The sequence below is a fragment of the Camelus dromedarius genome, chromosome 14 (genome assembly GCF_036321535.1).
Source record: "Camelus dromedarius isolate mCamDro1 chromosome 14, mCamDro1.pat, whole genome shotgun sequence".
Taxonomy (NCBI): domain Eukaryota; kingdom Metazoa; phylum Chordata; class Mammalia; order Artiodactyla; family Camelidae; genus Camelus; species Camelus dromedarius.
Window position 1 is genome coordinate 25,704,043 of NC_087449.1, and position 18,526 is coordinate 25,722,568.

Below are 18,526 nucleotides of genomic sequence, written 5' to 3' on the forward strand. Positions count from 1 at the left end.
TTTTAATTGATTTATAATCATTTTATAATGTGTCAAATTCCAGTGTAGAGCACAATTTTTCAGTTATACACAAACATATATATATGTATATATATATATCCATTGTCACTTTTTTTTCTCTGTGAGCTACCATAAGATCCTGTATATGTTTCCCTGTGCTATACAGTATAATCTTGTTTATCTAAGCACAGGTTATTTTATTACCTTTTGTTCAGAGGAGATAGTTGGAAAAGAACCCCTTGGCACATTGTTGGCACTTGGTCATCGTGAATGCAGGCCAATTTATGGAGACACCAGTTTGAGGTTTGCTCTCATTATTATAATAATCTAGAAATAAGGAAGCTAGTTTTGCTTCTCCCATCCCAAGAAGCTAGCAGAGCCTCCGTGTACTGAATTCTCTTACCTCAGAGAGACATTACCATTTTGTATGTTTCAACGTCAAGAAACATTTGCTAGGCACCCAGGAAAAAACCCTCCACCGAACAAATTTATTGGGAATCCAGCCTCAATAAGGCAGGAAGCTGAGGATGTGGAGGGGGCGAAAGCGGCCTTTTGACAGAACCTGCCCAGGTGGGAGTTGGGAATGTTCTGTGACACTGGGGTCACCTGCACAGAGCCATTCAGAGGGAGAGATGCTGCCTGTGGTGCAGAGGGGGCTGGTCTCTGTGCATCCCAGCTCCAAAGCCTTGGCCAAGTAGCCTGAGGCCCAGGTTGGCCTGGAGGTACTTCCTGAAGGGACCTCTGGGCTTGGCCAATGAATATCTCAGTAGAAGTGAGCCAGATGTACCACAGGGCAGGGGACACTTCTTGTGCTTTCTGGACCCAGCAGGCTGGGTTGTTAGACTGTAGGGGGAGGGACGGAGGAGCCTGGTGACACCTTTCCCCCAGGCAGAGGCAGACTCAGGCACACCGTCTCTGCTCCATTTCTCTCAGCCCTTAAAATCCAATTGTCAATCTTCATATGACCTTCCTTTGTGTAACAAGGAATTTTATCTCTCTGTGAGAGCCACCCGACACACACACACACACACACACACACACACACACATCTTTTACAAATGAGGACTGCTGAGGCGCAGAGATGTGAGGCGAACCAGGATGTAAAAGTGTCAGAGGAGAAAGGCAGACCCAGGCCTGCTGGGCCAGGTATCAGTGCATGACCTCTCAGCTCCAGACTGGACCCTGAGTCCAGGTCCTGTGTATTTTCCATCCCAGGAGACCATGAGGCTCAGGTCACTCAAGGGGCAGTGGGCCGGAGTGTGGCTCTCTGACTTCCTCTTGCCCTGCTGTTGGCAAATACCCAGATTTCTGTGCTGTGGTCGAGGGTTTGCCCTGACCTGACTTCTAGAGAGCTTTTGAAGGACTGATCCGTTGGGAGGATCAGGACTCCTCTCGCCCTGTGTGGTAGATGTGCTGGTGTGTCCTCGTGAGTGACATGTGAGTGAGCCATGCTCCCGACTCAGCCCCTCGTAAACTCACGGTACTGACCATTTATTTTCAATGGACAAGAACTGTTTTAAAAATTTAGCACACTCAAGTGGTGCCAAAACAATTCAGATCTCTCTTTGATTATTTTGAAAGAACTTTAGGGTTATAAGGCACGTACAAGTCCTAATTATGAGCACCTTTTGGGTATAAATATCCCATAGTGTTAGTTGCTAGCATTTCTCTTTGTCTAAATAGATTTCACACCCCTCTCAGGGTTCAGATGTGAACCCTTGTGTTTCACACTTACAAGCTGGGTGACTTTTTCATCTTTCTGTGTCTTACAGTCTCTTCACTTTTTAAAGTGGGATTAATAACACCTGCCTTGCTGGGTTACGGGGAGGATTAGCGATTAAATGGGATGACCCAGTGACACAAGCCAAGCACCTACTCTTGTGCTGACTGGAGTTTCACAGCTGGACGTCTAATTGACGTAGGAACAGTAAGGAAGGCCCCTTTTATCAGTCGTGTGTGCTTTTGTGGGAATGCGGCAAAGGCCCTGTGTGAATGCGTTTCCCAGTCTAGGAGTGAGAGCAAACAAAGTGTGTCAGGTCGGAGAACACTTTCAAGATCTAGGTAAATGGTCTAAAATATGCCATTGGGATTTTTATGTTCGTTTATTTATTTTTTATTGACGTATATTCTCTTTACAATGTTCTGTTCGTTTCTGGTATACAGCATAGTGAGAAATTGGGATTTTTCAAGTGAGGTTTCGGGGAGGAGAATTTTGAAACTTTTGAAAGAAAATGTGATGGGGGGGAGGGTATAGCTCAGTGGTAGAGTGCATTCTTAGCATGCACCAGGTCTTGGGTTCAATCCCCAGTACCTCTGTTAGAATAAATAAGCAAATAAATAAACCTAATTACTTCCCCCCAAACAAAAACAATACATAAATAAAATAAGAATTTTTTTTAAAGAAGGAAAATTCGAAAGACAATTTATCTGAAACCAGTGGTTCGTGGGCTCTGAGGGCTGTCAGATCCCGGGTGCACTGCTGTTCCTGGTGGCTGGCTGGCTCGGTTCGAGCCCAGCGTGAGCCCCGTCGGGTGGAGTCTGAGGGGAGGAAGCAGAGGTGTCTCCAGAGCTGTCTCCAGCGCAGCAGCTTTAGTCAGGGCTGGTGACCACCAGCAAACTAGCCCCCTAAGGAATTCAGGGTGAGGACAACAAGCCAGAGGACAGACGGCCAAGGAGATCAGTAAGTCAAAGTGGAGGAAGAATTTCCCAGGGCTCCTGGCAGGACCCCAGGCAGCCGTCCTCCAGGGGAGGTTTGGGCTCCGTCTTCTCCTCCCAACCCCAGCCATCCTTCTAGAGCTCACGACTGTAAGTGCTCACTGCAGCGCAGGTTCCCCCACAACGGCGTGGGACCAGCGTGGGCAGATGATCTGCTTTCATTGATCTGCACTTCAGAGCTAGAGAAAGGAGGTAAAGATGATTTAATGCCTATTTTCAAAGAATGAAGGATCTTTTGTGCATCTCTTGCGAGGAGCAGACACAGGAAGCGAGCTTCACCTGTTAACGGGAAGGGTTCGTGTTAGACAGGAGGGAGATTTATCAGGCAGGGAGTATGAAGACACTGGAGTGAGTTATGTTGGCTCCTTACCTGGAGCTCTTCAAAGTAAGATATACTTCCCTCTGACAGGAGCAGTCGGGGATGGCGGTGGGGGCTGGATTCCTTGCCCGAGGCATGGAAATGGACTTGCGTGACCTTTGAAGGTTGAGTCCAGCCTTCTGAGTCTAGGATAAACTAAGATGGGGAAATTTATGGTTTTGACAGCCATCATGTGAATAAATCTGAGCCTCTGCTGGAGTTTAGGAGAAAGAAGATTCTGGAAGCCTGCTCTGGCTTGACCACTCTATCAGTCCAGGTTCTAGCAGGAAACAGATGGCAAATTCAACTCAAGATCATTTGCAAGAGGTTAATAAAGAAGCTATTTACAAAGGTCTGAGTAAGATATAGAGAAATTACAAAGGACAGAGCGGTACCCAAAGCTCTTACTGTGCCGAGCCTAAAGGCATGAGGAGAGGGAGTAGTTATCAGAATCTAAAAGGAGAAATTAGGACCATCTCGAGAGGGGCTGTGACCTTCTGTTGAAGAATGCCACCAGCCAGTGGGGGCTTAGGGAGACAGCCAGGGAAATAAATGCCCTGACATCACTGTCCTCCTTACCCTCAGGGCTTCTGACTGGCTGGTCCCCACTGAAAACGTGAGGTCAAGGATGAGGTCACACGGTCCACCTCCTGAGCAGAGAGCAGCTTGGAGAAGGATGAACAGCAGATCAGGAGGTGCAAGTAAAGCTGAATGATCCAACTGTTGCTGATCTCATCATGGAACAAAGTACCTTTTGTGTACCAAGTACTGTTCTAGGCACCAGGAAGAGGGCAGTGAACCAGACTGACATTTGGAACTAATTGTGATTTAGAAATGTGCTCCACCCTTAAGCCCCTGAGTGCATTTTAAAGTCACACACAGGAAGTTATTATATGTAAGAAAAGTTACTGAAATGCTCTGTGACTCAGTCTCCTTGTCTGTAAAGTGGGAATAACAGTTGCCTCTCCTTCATAGGGTTGGGTTATATGTGAGAGTGCATGTAAAGCCCTCAGAGATGTGTGTGATGAAGTAAGGGCTCACCCAGGACGTGTTAGCTGTTCTTACTATTTTTATCACTACCGCTGTTTATATCTTCTAGCCAGGCTCTTGAACTCTTCTTCATCCTCGAAGGTCTAGATTGTGCATCTCCTCCTTGTGGCTCCTTCTCCCTTGGGCATAGCTGGTCCCAGATTACCTGGCACTTGATGCCTTCCTGGTTCTCACAGGACCAAGGTGCAGTTATTCAGTTTTCATGTCTGTTTCCTCTGCTAGACTCTATTTCTCTGGCGGTGATCTCAGATTCATGTCCTTCTCCAGCCCCAAGTTCTGGCACAGGGAAGATACTCAATAATTCTTGCAAGGGCTTTACACAATGAGATTTTGTGTGTCATGGACCAGAGTGTGGCCCAGGCCAGTGTTCAGAATCAGTGATGGTACAAGTGGAAGTGGCAGACGCGCTCAATGAAGTGATCTTGTGGCCCTAAGAATCCAGCCCCTCTGCTCCCTAGAGCTGATCGGAAGCCCCCCTCCCTGCCTGGGACTGACTTCTGTCTCAAGGGCATACATTTGCGAGGGAAGAGGATGCCCATAGTAGAAAGAGGCAAGAACAGAAAGACTTTTAGCTGCCTTTTAACCAGAATTATTCATCTTGTTCTTCTTAAAGGTAGAAGCTGTCTTTCTTTTCTTGTCTTCTCTTCTCTTTTCTCTTCTTTTTTTTCTTCCCTCTCTCTCTCTCTCTTTTTCTTTTTTTTTTTTTTTTTTTTTTTGTCAGCAATAGGTAGCAAAGGAGACAGTGTTCTTTTCCATCCAGGTAGACCCTTATTTGCCTCCACTCTCACTGTCAGAGAAAAAAAACCAGCGAGGGATGGAGTTGGTGGAGAACAGGGGCCATCTTTCACTTTGGCCCAGTTATTTTGGCCACAGCTCCCTGAGTAGGGGCATACACCCAAGATGAGTTCCTTGGTCCATCCCATAACAGTGTGTGAGGCAACCTTGGCACTGCAGCCCATCGGATCCACTTCCGAGGTCGAGAATATGCTTCTAGTTTAGAGTTGGAACATACTTATGTCACGTGGATGCAATCCACAAGACTGAGACTCTGAAAAACTCTTCAGGACAAATGGCCCAGTTTCTTCAGCAAATAATTGCAAGAAAATGAAAGAGAAGAAGGAATCCTATAGATTTATATATTTAAGGTACATACAAACCACTTAGTGTATGGACTTTATTTGGATCCTTATTTGGCCAAATTATTAAGAAAAATCGTACTACAGTTGGGAGTATTTCAACACTGGTTATTGACGATATTAAGGAGATGTTAATATTTGGGGGTGTGAAATGGTATTGTGAATATATGTTATAAAAGCTGCTTTGTCTTTTAGAGATGGACTCTGGAATATTTATGGGTGAAATATATGATACATGAGATTTGCTTCAAAATAATCCGGGGGTGGTCAAGAAGTGGGTGGAATATGGAGCGGGTAGGAGTTAACTGTAAGTGATGGATACTAGGTACAAGGGAATGCGTTACTCAAGTCTTTCTATTTTGTACATAATAGTATTTTTCCACAATGGAAAAAATTTTAAATGTGACAGTAGAAATAAATGTAACTTTTGTTTGTTTTAACAGGCTCCCTGTAATGAACTTGAAATCCAAACTGAATGTACCAGGTGGAAAGTGAGTATGGGATGGGCTTCTGTGTCTCAGGGATGACTAGAAGCTCATTCATTCCTCATAGGTCAAGGGAAGCCCTGTTTTCCCCTAAAGGCCAGTAAAACCTCTATACTTTAGCCATGTTTTTGTTGTTGTTGTTGTTGTTGTTGTTGTTATGTTTTTGTTTGTTTACCAGAGAGCCAGAACTTGAAGGATTAAAAAAACAACCAGCACCACTTCTCTTGGCCAACCTCCCTGCCCGATGAGAATGGATTTCCCTGGCAGTTCACACTATTGAGGGAAATAGGGAGCAGAGCCAGGTGGGCCTCGACTCCGGCTGGGTTCTAGTCAGCGTAGCCCAGTGCCTGACACTGGGAACTGGGCTTCCCTGCACGTGCTCGCCATCCGTACTCATTGGCTCATCCGGGCCTCTGTCTCCATGGAGACTCAGAGAGAGGTGTAATGACTTGTTTAATATAGTATGGTGCATAGATGGTGAATGTGCAACTCACTACAAGTCCTCTCTCGTTTCAAGCCCAGGCTTCTTTCCACTGTACAATATTGCCCTCCCAATGTCCAGGTTCCTCTCCTTAGGAGGCACCAATCCAAGGCTGCAAATAATAATAGTTGTTACGTGGTTGATACTGTGCTGGGTGCTCTACGTGCGTTAGTTCATTTAACTTCCATAATGATCTTATGAGGTAGGTCCTATCCTTTTGCCCATTTTACAGACAGGAAAACTGAGGCTTCTAATATCACAGAACAAATAAAATGAGAAACTGAGATTTAAACCCAAGTTGTCTGTCCTCAGACCCTTCAAGTATATTTTAAATGCTACTTCTTCCTACTTAGTGGAGGCAGGTGTTAGATGAAAGTTTTTTCAAAATTCACCCACATAAAGGCCTGGAAATGAAAAGGAAGAAGACATGCCATCAATGTGCTGGAAGAATGCCTTAGCTCTACATTTTGGAATCACTTGTCTTTTTGGTCACAGCATTCACATAGCGTTAACAATGGGCCAGGCCACTGCTACCTGCTTTACAAATGTTAACTCATCAGATATTCACAGCAGCCTTGTGAGGCGGTTAGGGGCCATTATTCTTCTTCCCATCTTACCAGTGGGAAAACTGAGGCACTCACCAACACCACAGAGCTATTGAAATACAGAGCCAAGATTCAACCCAGGCAGTCCTGCATCTGCCCCCGTGCCTTTGATCTCCACACCGCCTGGTACCTACACACAGTCTGTCATAGGGTGTGTCAGTGAAGGACCGGTGGTAACTGACTTTAATTCCAAGTTCTTAACTCCAAATAATTAAAGACCAAAGTGCCTGCTATTGGCCACAGTAGTAACTGAAAGGTAGTAACTGATTCTAACTTAGACTTTAAGGGACATACTGGGGAAATTGATCTGTTCACCCAAATCAGAAATGTGTTTTGAGGACTAACTGTACCTTTTGAAAAGCTGCAGTAAGAGAGACAATATTAGCTTTAATGGGATAAAGCACCTATAGCACTTAGCACATAAAAAAGGTCAATACACAGTAGCTATTAACATCCTTATTAATCTCTCTGATCTGCCCACTTCTCTTCCAGTCCACCACGGGCGCCACAGGCCAGGGGTCCGTCCTCTCTCTGGTTGCTGCAGTAGTGTTCTCGCCGGCCTCCTCCACTCAGCCCATTCTCCACACTGCACATCCCTCCCTCCTCTCCTCAAACCAATCTGCAGTGGTGCGCTCTGGTCTTCCCTGAGGGAGGATTGTCCTTCCTGGTCCTGCTGAACCACGTGATGCACTCTGGCTGATGAAATGTGAGTGCAAGTGGCGTCAGTTCCAGGCGGAATTGTTCAAAGCCAGCGTGTGTCTCACCATGCTCCTTTCCCCTATGCTGACATATCCAGCAATGGTCCAGATGGTAGCTGCTTTTTGCCCTGGGTCCTAGAGTGAGGAGATTCTGTATAGAAGCCCCAGGTAATCCTTAACAGGCATGCAAAATAAAATGTGAACCTTCATTGTTTATTGTAAGCTGCTGCTGCTTTTGGACCCATTTGTGTCACAGCATAGATCTAGCCTCATCTGACGGATACATGTTTTATGATGCTCTGAGCAGGTAGGACAAAAGTCCTTAATATGCCGGCAAGGCCCTGCAATATCTTGACCTAAATGTGAAGCTTCATCTGATACCATATTTCCTCTTCTTTTCTCATCTTCCTCCAAACGGGACTTCTTTAAGCGCCTCTTAGGGCTACCACAGGCTCTTTGTACGTGCTGCTCCTTCTGCCCGGAACATTCTGCCCCTTGCTCATCCCCTTTGCCCCTTTGTTAATTCTGTCTTACCAGTCTCAGTTGCTTTATAGCACTTGTCACAACTACATGCTGACCTTTGCTGCTGTTTGTTTGAATTAATGCTTATTTTTGCCCACTAGGCTGTACACTTCCTAAGAAGAGCTGCCTAGTCTTTACTTACTTACTATTCCCAGCCCCTGGCATAGTCTCTGGCACATAATAGGTACTCAAAAACTATTTATTGAATAAATAATTGAGTCAATCTATTGTAGTGATTATAGGATGGAAGTTGGAGCCAGACTTCTTGGGTTTGAACCCTACCTGGCCATTTTTTTTCTTATATGACCTTAGGTAAGTTATTAAGTCTCTCTCTGCCTCAATTTCCTCATCTGTAAAAGGGGGATTGGCAATCATACAGATCTCACAGGGTGCTTGTGAGGAGCAAATGGATTAAGATATGTGTTTATTTACTTACTGTCTCTGGTCTCCAAGGCCACCCTTCTATATGCTGTTCTGTGGGGCTGGTAGTTTTCTCACGACATTTTCCAGACTCCATTGCCAGATGGCTCTGGTTAGATCTAGCCAATGAGAGAGGCTGGCAGGAGGCTAGGAGTAGGAGGGGAGGGAGAGAAGGGACTTCCGTCTGGTCTCAGGTCCTGCCCACGACTGGTCAGCCGCAGAGCATGATGCACCCACAGCCTCCAGCTCCCTGCAACTCTCCCAGCACTGGTCCTGCCTTGTCTGCTCAGAAGTACTGTTGGCTGTGTCTTCCTCGGCGGTCCTGGCACCAGCTGCTATCCCCCCCAAGCACTCCCCTCCACCAGCCTCTCAGAGGTCTGAGTCTGAGCTATGTGGTGCCCCCCACACTCACAGTGACCCTTGTCAGTAAAGATCCAAATACCAGCTGTGTGGGGTCCTCCTTGGAGCTCCTAGGTTCTGGACACTTTTGTTTCCCCAACTCCAGGGTGGTGACTCTTCTGCTGGAAAGCCTATTGGACACTTTTCCTGGTTTCTGATTGGACCCTAACCTGCTACAACACCTGAAGCACTGAGAACAGCATCAGGCACACAGTAAGCACTATGTGAGTGTGAAGTTTTGCATTTGTTGAAGTAGGTAAAAAAGCGAACACTGCCCATCAGAATTCTGTGAGGGGCACTATCTACGTGTCTGACATCCATCAAGGATAACACAAACTTCACGGTGCAGAAAGACAGCTGTCTTCAGGGGAAACGCCGATCCACGCCCATAACTGTCACTGGAACACCCCAACCCGGGAGTGATTCAAAGCAAATGATGACACAGCTTCCATAGCATTAGCAATTTTTTATTTGTCCTTTTTTTGTTGCATAGGAAATGCAGTACTTGCTTCCAGTAATTGTATTGTAATGTGAGAAGGTGGTAGCACTAATGGTTGAATACAAGAGTTAAACTAATCCACACCAGCTCAAAAAACCTGTGGAGATTTAGTTGAATAAGAATGGACGCCCACAGTGATTCTCAACCAATTACAAATTTTCACAGAACACAGTAAAACTAAAAGGGTAACTATGAGAGTCAATACAAGTACACTAGAGGCACAGCGGGCCCGGCTCATAAAAAACAAGGGTCAAACCAACGTATTAACACGGGGGGTGTTCAGTTTCACAACAGATCTCTCAGCCCTGGACGTGTTTAATCCCCTCCCCCAACGATTCGAAATGAAAAAAAAAGAAAGAAAAAAAGCCCCAAAAATAAAAAACGGAGGTATCTTGAGGAGACAGATTTCCAAGGGTGGTGGGAAGAGCCCCTGATAAGAGGTCAGGGTTGTAGGGGAGGGGGCTGTGCATTCGCCTTTGAAAGTCTCCCTTTAGGATCTCCTAGAATCTGATGACGCTCCAGCTCCAGGGCCCGTTAGTGCCTCAGCAGTGACACGACCAAGCGCCTTCGCAGGGCAGAGAGGCCAGTCCGAGACCAAGGGGGAAGAGCAGCTCTCTCAACCTCCATCGCAACGCAGCCATTGGCCTTGCGACCTTCGGTTGAGATGTTTTTTAAAAAGTGCTAATTTATAGACTATTACTAAAAAAAAGAAAAAAGTAAAAAGTAAAAAGATAAGAACAACACAAAGAGAATCAAAGAGGGGACAAAGCTACTGTCATTTCAAGAAGCTGGGCATAAAAACAGCAGGAAAAACAGCCCAATTCATTGGAGCCCCATCTGTCCTTGACACAACTACGGAGAAACGCAAGTTCACATCGCACGCCCCAGGGAGCACGTTCCACCGCGAAGGCGCTCCGCTTGGATTAGAGGCGGTACTTCCACTATATCCTCTCGTGGTCCATACTTTGGAAATTGTGTTTTTTGAATTAAGTAGCATCAGCATTTCCCACAGCGGGGGAACTCAGGATGCCTGCCCCCCGCAAGCTGCTGCCTCCCCGTTGTCATGCTCAAGCACAGGTGGTCCCCCTTATCTTTCTGAGCATTTCTGGTATCTGCTCCCCATTTCCCCATCCCCCTTAATTTGATTATGTCACCCTGTGGGGCAGAAAAGGCAAATGACGCTGGCTTAGGAAAAGAAAATGAGATGAAACATTTAATTTGGGAAGCAAGTAATTTCAAATTTAGAACCCCCTAAAATTATATTTAAAAAATCCCGTGTTAATAGCCAATTTCTTTTTCTTATGAATCGGGCCCAAAGTTTGTACAGAGTTTTATCTTTGAAGAAAATATTGCAACTGTGCATGAAACTAAATAGCCACGTGATTTTGTAAAGATTTTTTTTTCATTTTTTTTTCTCTTTTACTATGAGGAAGTCTGGTGTGAAGACAGATCAAGCATGGGTACCTGGCTGAACACTGTCCATTAAGAAAACGCTAGAGGGTCAGCAAAGCTTCAGTCGAGGGTGAAGGAAAACGCCCCTCACTTGGAAAGGTTCTCAGTGTCTTCGGAGCAGAGTTCTTGAAATTTAAATGGTCGTTTTGAGACAAAAGTCTTGCCAGGGACTGATTTCTGAAATCAAACACCCATGCTTGTCCCCTAGAAAAAGAAAACAAAAAACAAAAACGAAAACAAAAACACAAGTAATACTGAATTTAAGTAAATGTATACCTCCAAAATACTGAAAACAGCCGAAATCAAGAAAGACAGAATTTGCGTTCCTCAGTGAAATACCTTTAAACCTAGTTGACAAGAACCAAGTCAGAAAAAAAGACTAACATAATTTTGAGTAATATTCATACAGTTCACTAAGCATTATGGAATCGCATGCATTAATATTGTACGGTTATTTTACATCACCTATACCAGAAGGTCCTGACTGACAGACAGCGAAGGCTACCGGTGTAGAAAAATCTTACTTCAGAAGAGCAATATAATACAGATTTCACAGGCACTACATTTTAATATATCAGGTATTATGCTGGTTTTCTTATAATTCTTTCTGTCCTAAAGCTGGCATTATAACAATGACCAAAAAGGCAAGGATTGAAGTAAACGGAAAGAAGATACCAAAGTTGATATAGTTTTTTTTTTCTTCGGATAGATTAGTGCATAGTTCTCATGCAGATAAACACTGCTATGCATTTACACTGTTGGAAAGCAGAGTGAATTGAGCCCAAGTTGTCACATTTGTGTAAATCATTTTGTCAGCCTGTAATAGCACCATGTAATGGATTTGCATTAAACATTAAATTGATTTCAGAATTGGTGACACAGTATTCACTACAGTTAAGTGCTATGGAATAGCTTCAATGTTACCTGCTATATATCAAAGCAATTTTCATCCCACTGCTTTTTTTATTGGAAAAAATAAAAGGAAAACATACACGACACTAATTAGACGAATGCACAGCCTTGGACGTGGAAAAGGCAGAGCGGGGTTTACTGTCAAACAGTAAATACATGCATTGACTTCAGGACGAAATTGGCCTTGGAAGCGGATTTGAACGGAAGCTGCGCCGGCGGGCCGGGCAGCCTCATGAGACTGTCTGTGACTTACGACAGATCTCGGGGGGTGGGGGGTGAGGTGCCACTGAAGCTCTCCTTACATTACCATGCCAGTTGTGTTTTAAACTTGTTCTGTGGAGGCCTGCTACCAGGAAAAGAAGAAAGAAGGAAAGAAAGAGAGAAAGAGAAGAGAGAGAGGGAGACCACCACCAACTAGGGACAAAAAGGTATTTCCAGAGACATGATGCCAAGGGCGTGAAGCACCATTCTTAGAAACCCCTCCCCCCAAGAAAAATATCATGAGGAAAAAAATTTTTTTTTCTTAATCCAGATTTCATAAATACTTTATGACACCGTAACTACAGAGTTCAAAGCCTATGAGGATAAGGGTTTGCAAAGTGAGGGACAAACTTTTTGAGATGGGTCTTGCATCTTGCGGTGGGCTCCCTGAATCCCATGCCCCTGGGACATTTGGGTTCCTTTACACTTCGACTGTCAGAGTGTGATGCCTACAAGCTTTGGAAAGGGGACCTCGGGTGCCCGGAGCCCAGGCCTGACTGCGGGGTGGGGGTTTGAGGGGGGGGCTGACACTGAGTAACTGTCATGCCAGGGGGCGAAGAAACAGAACAGTTAGTTCGAATCTCAAAGGAAAGAAAAAGGCCCTGGAATGGAGAGAGTGGCACTGGGGAGAGGGCCTCTGCCCACGAGTGATCAGACAAGGAGCGTTTTAGTGGCAGGGGGACAGGCCAGAAAAAAGAAGTATACAGAAAAATGATATGATTTAGTGTTTGTGCCTCTGACTTCAGTTCCCAAAGGGGGAAGAAAATGGAGAGTTATCTGAGGGACTTATCTTTGCCAATATTGTTAATGCCATTTGATGGGAGAGGAGAAAGTTCAAACGTGTCTCAGAATCAAGGGCTGGGCCTTCAAACACGGACGGCCTCCGTCTGTCAGTCTACACACCCCGGGTAGCAAAGTCTTCCTTACACATCTTCGCTTGACTTCGAGTCTAAAAAGGTTAAACACTCGTATTGTTGGTGTTTCTTTTTTTCCTGCTTGATCACAACTGAACTACAGTTTCCTGCTGCTTTCTGGACAATGAAACATGAACAAAAATATAACTTAGTGTGTTTAATACTTAACCCCTGTTCGTTATCACCCTAGACTGCCTCCCTAATGTTTTAAAGCCTTTAAAACATTTTTTTTTCCTGCAAATCTGTTCAGAGTTCCCTAATTTTAGCTTTATCAACTTAATACAACAAAATACCTTCAAAAATACAGCATACCTGTAACGTCCATTTACAATGGTTTTTCAGTAGACCTATACTTCTCAAGCATAGGAATATGCTATACCATTGAGAGAAAAAAAAATAACTGTATTTAAATACTTACAAAAAAAAAAAAAAAAGGAAACAGGAAAGTTTTAAACTTAAATCCAGTTCCCAAAGGGAGGGAGGGGTGGGAAAGAAAGAAAAGCCATTCTATGAACGCTGCCTTTATAATGAACAATCAGAAATTTCACTAGGCTAATTTGACAGAAATTTTTTCCTCATTTAAACAACATTACAAAAGTCCTGCATTATAAAATAGGGTAGAATAAATCAGTGTAATCAATAAAACTATACAACAATACAAATTACATATCTTCTGAGTGGGCAGTTAATCTCTCTCTTTGCAGTCATGACTACAACATGCTCACTAAAAACAACTAAAACTGCCCAAACTATTGCTTAGTTTGTTTTGTTTTAAAAAAAGGGTGCAATTTTATCGTATATACAACCAATTTACTGGTAATACCTTGGCTTATCGCAAGGTTCTGACAAAATGTTTGTCTAGGCTTTTTTCCCTTCACTGTGAAGCACTGAAAGCTGCTATTTTTTTTCTTTTTTTTTTTTTCTTTTTTCTTTTTTTAGTGCACATATGTCATAATAAAGTAATGCCCAGCTAAGTGCTATAGGGGAAGGCAAAGTATGCTGGCTGGCTAGAGGAAGTGACACCATATACTGACAATCACACCATACAACAGCGCCAAACGACTATTCAACCACTTATCAGACACATATGAAAATCCAAAATGTTTTATTTTATTTTTTTTTCCTTAAATAGAGAGAACCAGTAAACAATTTTCAGAACTTGGAAGTTTAAAAACGTGCATATAAAAATGGGCATTATATACTTTGTATTGAATGTGGATTGACTGCAGTCTGCTAAGAAAAATGGGGTGTGGGAGCTGAAGAAAAGGGAAGTTGTCTTTTTTTTTTTTTTTTTTTTTAAGGCTTGCTTGTGAAAGGAACAGTTGTAAAAACAAAATTGCTTGAAGCAGGGTCAGCTTAGTGCTTCACAGTTTGACTGCTTCTCTAAGAGGAGCCCTTCCTGCGCACGTGCATTCAAAAATCACAAAAAAAAAGTACAAAGACAGACACCTAAAACACACTGCGTCAAGTGCAGCACCGACTTTGGTCAAATAAAAAAAATAAAAGAAAAATTAATCATCGCTAAGCTTTTCTACACGATATAAGCAGGTATTGCATATTTTCATATATCTGGGGGAGGGGGGAATAAAGGAAGACTCCAAATAAATCGTAAAATGCAGCAACATCCAAAATACTGATATTCTAAGCATCTATAGATCTCAGAATAGCACTGCCACTGACCACAGAGGACAATAAAGACTATTCCTATCTGCGGAACAACTAACTCTCTATTTAGTTCTAGATGTTGAAACTGACGATGGCTGACATAAAAGTCACATTTACAAAAAGTGTCTCCAAATGCTTGACTAGGGAAAAACCCCTTTCAATAGAGGAGCATGTGCAACAATTCCACAAATAATCGCTATCCAGGGCAAGGCACATTGATATGGAATTTTTTGTTTTCGTGCAAATTAAGGAAAAAAAACAAAACAAAACAACATTGTTTCGGGGGGAGAAAGATGAGGAGCAAAGTGTCTTCCCAAGAATTTCAGTTACTTGATTGTATAGGACAGTAGTAGAACCCTTCTGAAGGGCTGAAAAACATAGTTTAAAGGCAAGTGCCTAGAGTAGGGATTACAATATTGTGTCTTAATGCACTCTACTTTATCCTACGTTAACTATATAAAAATTAGTTACTAACACTAGAACATGCAGAGACTTTCTCTGATCAGCAGGGCTTGCCAACCAGAACGTATATATATGTATAGTATAGGAAACCTTCTTGAAGTTGCATGGGAAGCAAAGGGGTGCTTCGCTGTCTGGTAGAAAAATCACTTGCACTTTTTTTGTTGTTTTTTTGTTTGCTTTTTGTGGTTTTTTTTTTTTTTTTTTTTTTTTTTTTTTACATAAGATACAGGACATTTGGGGGTGCAAACTTTTTTTTTTTCCCTAACAGGTACCCTTGATCTGAATGGGCACCAGCATTTGTGTCAGTATTGGTTTCATTATTATTATTAATATTATTTTCCCATAGCCCAGGTCAGGGGCGCAAAGGTCTTTAAAATTTCTGGACAATCTCTGGTACAATGAAGTGTCTGATAACTGATAAATCCTATGTTGCCGGATACATGTAAAAATTTTCAGAATTGGCATAATCCATTATTGTGACTTCTAGCTTATAAAATTAACAGATACCATGATTTCATTTTAGTTATGTGCTTTGATAACAGAAAATAATTAATTAGCATTTAATGTAGTTAACATATTGTGGTAAAAGCACCATTAGATTTGTTTGTTTTTTTTTTTTTAAATTTTCCTTCAGTTTTTAAAGGGATACAAGTTTAACAATAAAAAACATAAAAAGCAAAAATAGCTCCCCTTTTTCTTGCAAGGCTGTTTTTTACCCCAATAATTTAGAGTCCTGGGGTGGAAGGACTTGAAAAACAAAAATAGAATTTTCAACAATCTCTATCTTACAAAGATATTTAGCTATCCAATGAAATTGCACTTTACTCAATTCAAAATTCGATTGTTTTGATTGATTCCTGTCAGTTTCTGTCAAAACAGACCATCTTCCCCATTTCCAAGTGAATTTGTGTGTCATTGTTGAAATTGTTGAAAAAATGTTTTTTTTTTTAATGTAAGTGCAGCATTTCAAAACTTTTAAAAAACTGAATAGTAGTAGTAGTATGCCATTTTCGGAATTGTTCTGCAACGTGAGTGGATTCACTGTCCTTGCGGGCCACGTGATATATTTAACTGCTGACTGCTGAACCAACCAAACTAAAAGAAAAAAATAAAAAAGGAACATAACTGCATTTTCTTTTTCCAATATGTTACAGAAAAACATTGCCCTTTGACTGTCCCGTAAGTTATATATTGCAGATCTCAGCTACTACAAAAGATTTAGTTCTCCATGTGCCTCCTGATTGCTCAAGGAGGCTCACACCTGTGTGGGTAAATTCATGAAATACTGTGAAACAGCCAGGCTCTGTAAGGAAAGTGTGTTACAACGGGAAGTCAGTGAGCAAGGGTAGACCTTCTCCAGCCGCATCACCTAATGCTCACGCTACCACGGAAACACTTCAAATGTTACAAAGCCCAACCATTTCCAGCACCATATGAGAAAATTACAACTGTCCCTAAAGTATTAAAAAAAAAAAAATCCCAAAAGGTTATGGCCTTTGCTGTTGGACCATAATGCTCGCTGTTTCCATGTACAAGTTGATTTGATTCTCCCCTTCCAGTGACAGTGAAGTTGTAACCGCGCCGGGTTGAGGATGCGTCCATGTTACAGAGTTGAGAAGGGGTCAGGTGGTCTGTCTGGTGGATGGTGGGACGCTGCGACTTTTATCCCAGGTACCAGGACTGGAAGACAAAAGGAAAAGTGCAATTAGAGGTACAATTTGGAAAATAACGTACTTTAAAAGTTGCCCTTCCAACTGTGAGATCAAGATCCACGTTGGGGGAGAAGGGGGGAATCGCTGGGGAAAGTAAAGGAATGACAAACAGTAAATCATGAGATGCCGAAACTGATCTTACATCTCTGGAATTGAAATTCACCTTCTTTGTTGGAGTTTGCCAATGTTCTGAGCGTGTCTTACAAAATAAAGCATTAATGTCCATTTGAAATACGTATACGGGTTTTGCAGTCTGGTGAGGGCAGCAGGAAGGTTGATCACCTGGTGTTTTTCTCTTTTTAAAATTTTTTTATTGAAGGGTAGTTGATGATCACCTGTTTTTTTTTTTTTTTTTTTTTTGTATTAAATCGTCAGCACCTAGCACAGTGCCTGGAATAGAAGCATCTCAACAAGAGTTGAGTGAATGGAGAATGGGTGAGGGGAGAGGTTTTGTGTGGTGATAAATGTCTTCTCTGATGAGTTTCACAACATCTCCTGTCACTGCAACATTCTCTCCACAGGTGATCAGCAGTGATGTAAGAGTAAGCAGAGCTGAAGGAGAAAAACTGCTGCACCAAGAGTCCTGGGGGACTCTGGACAAGTCACAGCACCTCTCTTACACTCAATGTGCATGAGGTAGATTTTATGACGTAAAATGTTCCTGTCAGCTTGGTATTTCTAAAATATTGTTTTCCAAAATGACATAGAATAATCAAGTACCAAGATTTCACCTTACTAGCTACCGTGAGGTCCAAAGGAAAAAAATGAGGCCATCTACATAGCCCTTGTTCATGCTTTTGCTCATTCGACATTTATTTAGAGCCTTCCATGTACTTGCTTGGCCCAGTGACCAGTTACCTTTTCTTCTCATAAATCCTTAAGTGATTAGCTTTGGGCAACAGTCTGGTGATAGATCACTTTATTCACTGGCCCTTTTTTCTCTTTTAGTTAAAATAAGTGACCAATTATGGGTCTAACATCAGAGTCAGTTTCTCAGGTAAAATTAAAAAAGTACGTGGCTTTTGCCAATGTTTCTCCAGAGACACCCTGTCAAATTCACCACATTTATCATTATTCACATTAAAATCATCAGCCTCTAGCAGAAGAGAATGGTTCTGAAATCTCTGAGCTGACAGCATCAGAAAGGATTACATTTGGGTGGATTCGGCCAGATGAAGGCTCGTCCATGTCCGAGAGATTCAATGAGGTATGTAAGGCAAGGACTCGTTTGGTCCCAGGGATGAATGGCCATGTGAGGGTTACATGGAGGCTGGGATAAGATTTCCTGGTCACACAAGCTACCTTTGATTTCCAGAGGACTCGGGAAAAAAAAAAAACAAAAAACCTAAGCCTGAACCAAAAAACTACTCATCCTGTCTACTTTTAGATGTTATTCTTTGACCACATGCTTTGAGGAACACAATAAAGCCTCTTGTGTCCTGAAAGGAAATCATCCTGGCAAATACACAAGGCCCAAATCAAACCGGACAAAAGAAAGAAGAGGTGGGGTGGGGGGAGAGGGAAGCGGACTCGGAACCGTGTTTCTAGTCAGCCTCTCACACAGCTGACTCGGATCCCGGATCCGAGGCAGAGCCGTGCTCTCTAACGAAACAGCCTGGAACTCTGGGTGCGGCAAAGAACGCTCGCAATGTCTGTTCTCACACTTTCGAAGTCAGTTGTGAAATTCCAGGCTTCTTAAATCTGACACTGCGTCGCCGTCGTTCTAGAAGCGAGCGCCTGGGACCCAGTGAGTCAGCAGGGGGAGCAGTTTTCCACACCA

At 43.0% G+C, this 18,526-nt stretch overlaps 1 protein-coding gene across 8 annotated transcripts in view; it reads right to left on the reverse strand.

Moving 5' to 3' along the window:
- Positions 1 to 9,320: 9,320 nt before the first annotated feature.
- Positions 9,321 to 18,526, reverse strand: part of NFIA (nuclear factor I A) — a 534,267-nt gene continuing 525,061 nt past the window's right edge. For all 8 annotated transcript variants that reach the window (XM_064493521.1, XM_064493522.1, XM_064493523.1 and 5 more), the window contains one exon: positions 9,321 to 16,714. In XM_064493521.1, coding sequence (XP_064349591.1) covers positions 16,697 to 16,714 — 18 coding nt within the window. In that variant the 3' untranslated portion in view covers positions 9,321 to 16,696. The remainder of the gene's footprint in view (positions 16,715 to 18,526) is intronic.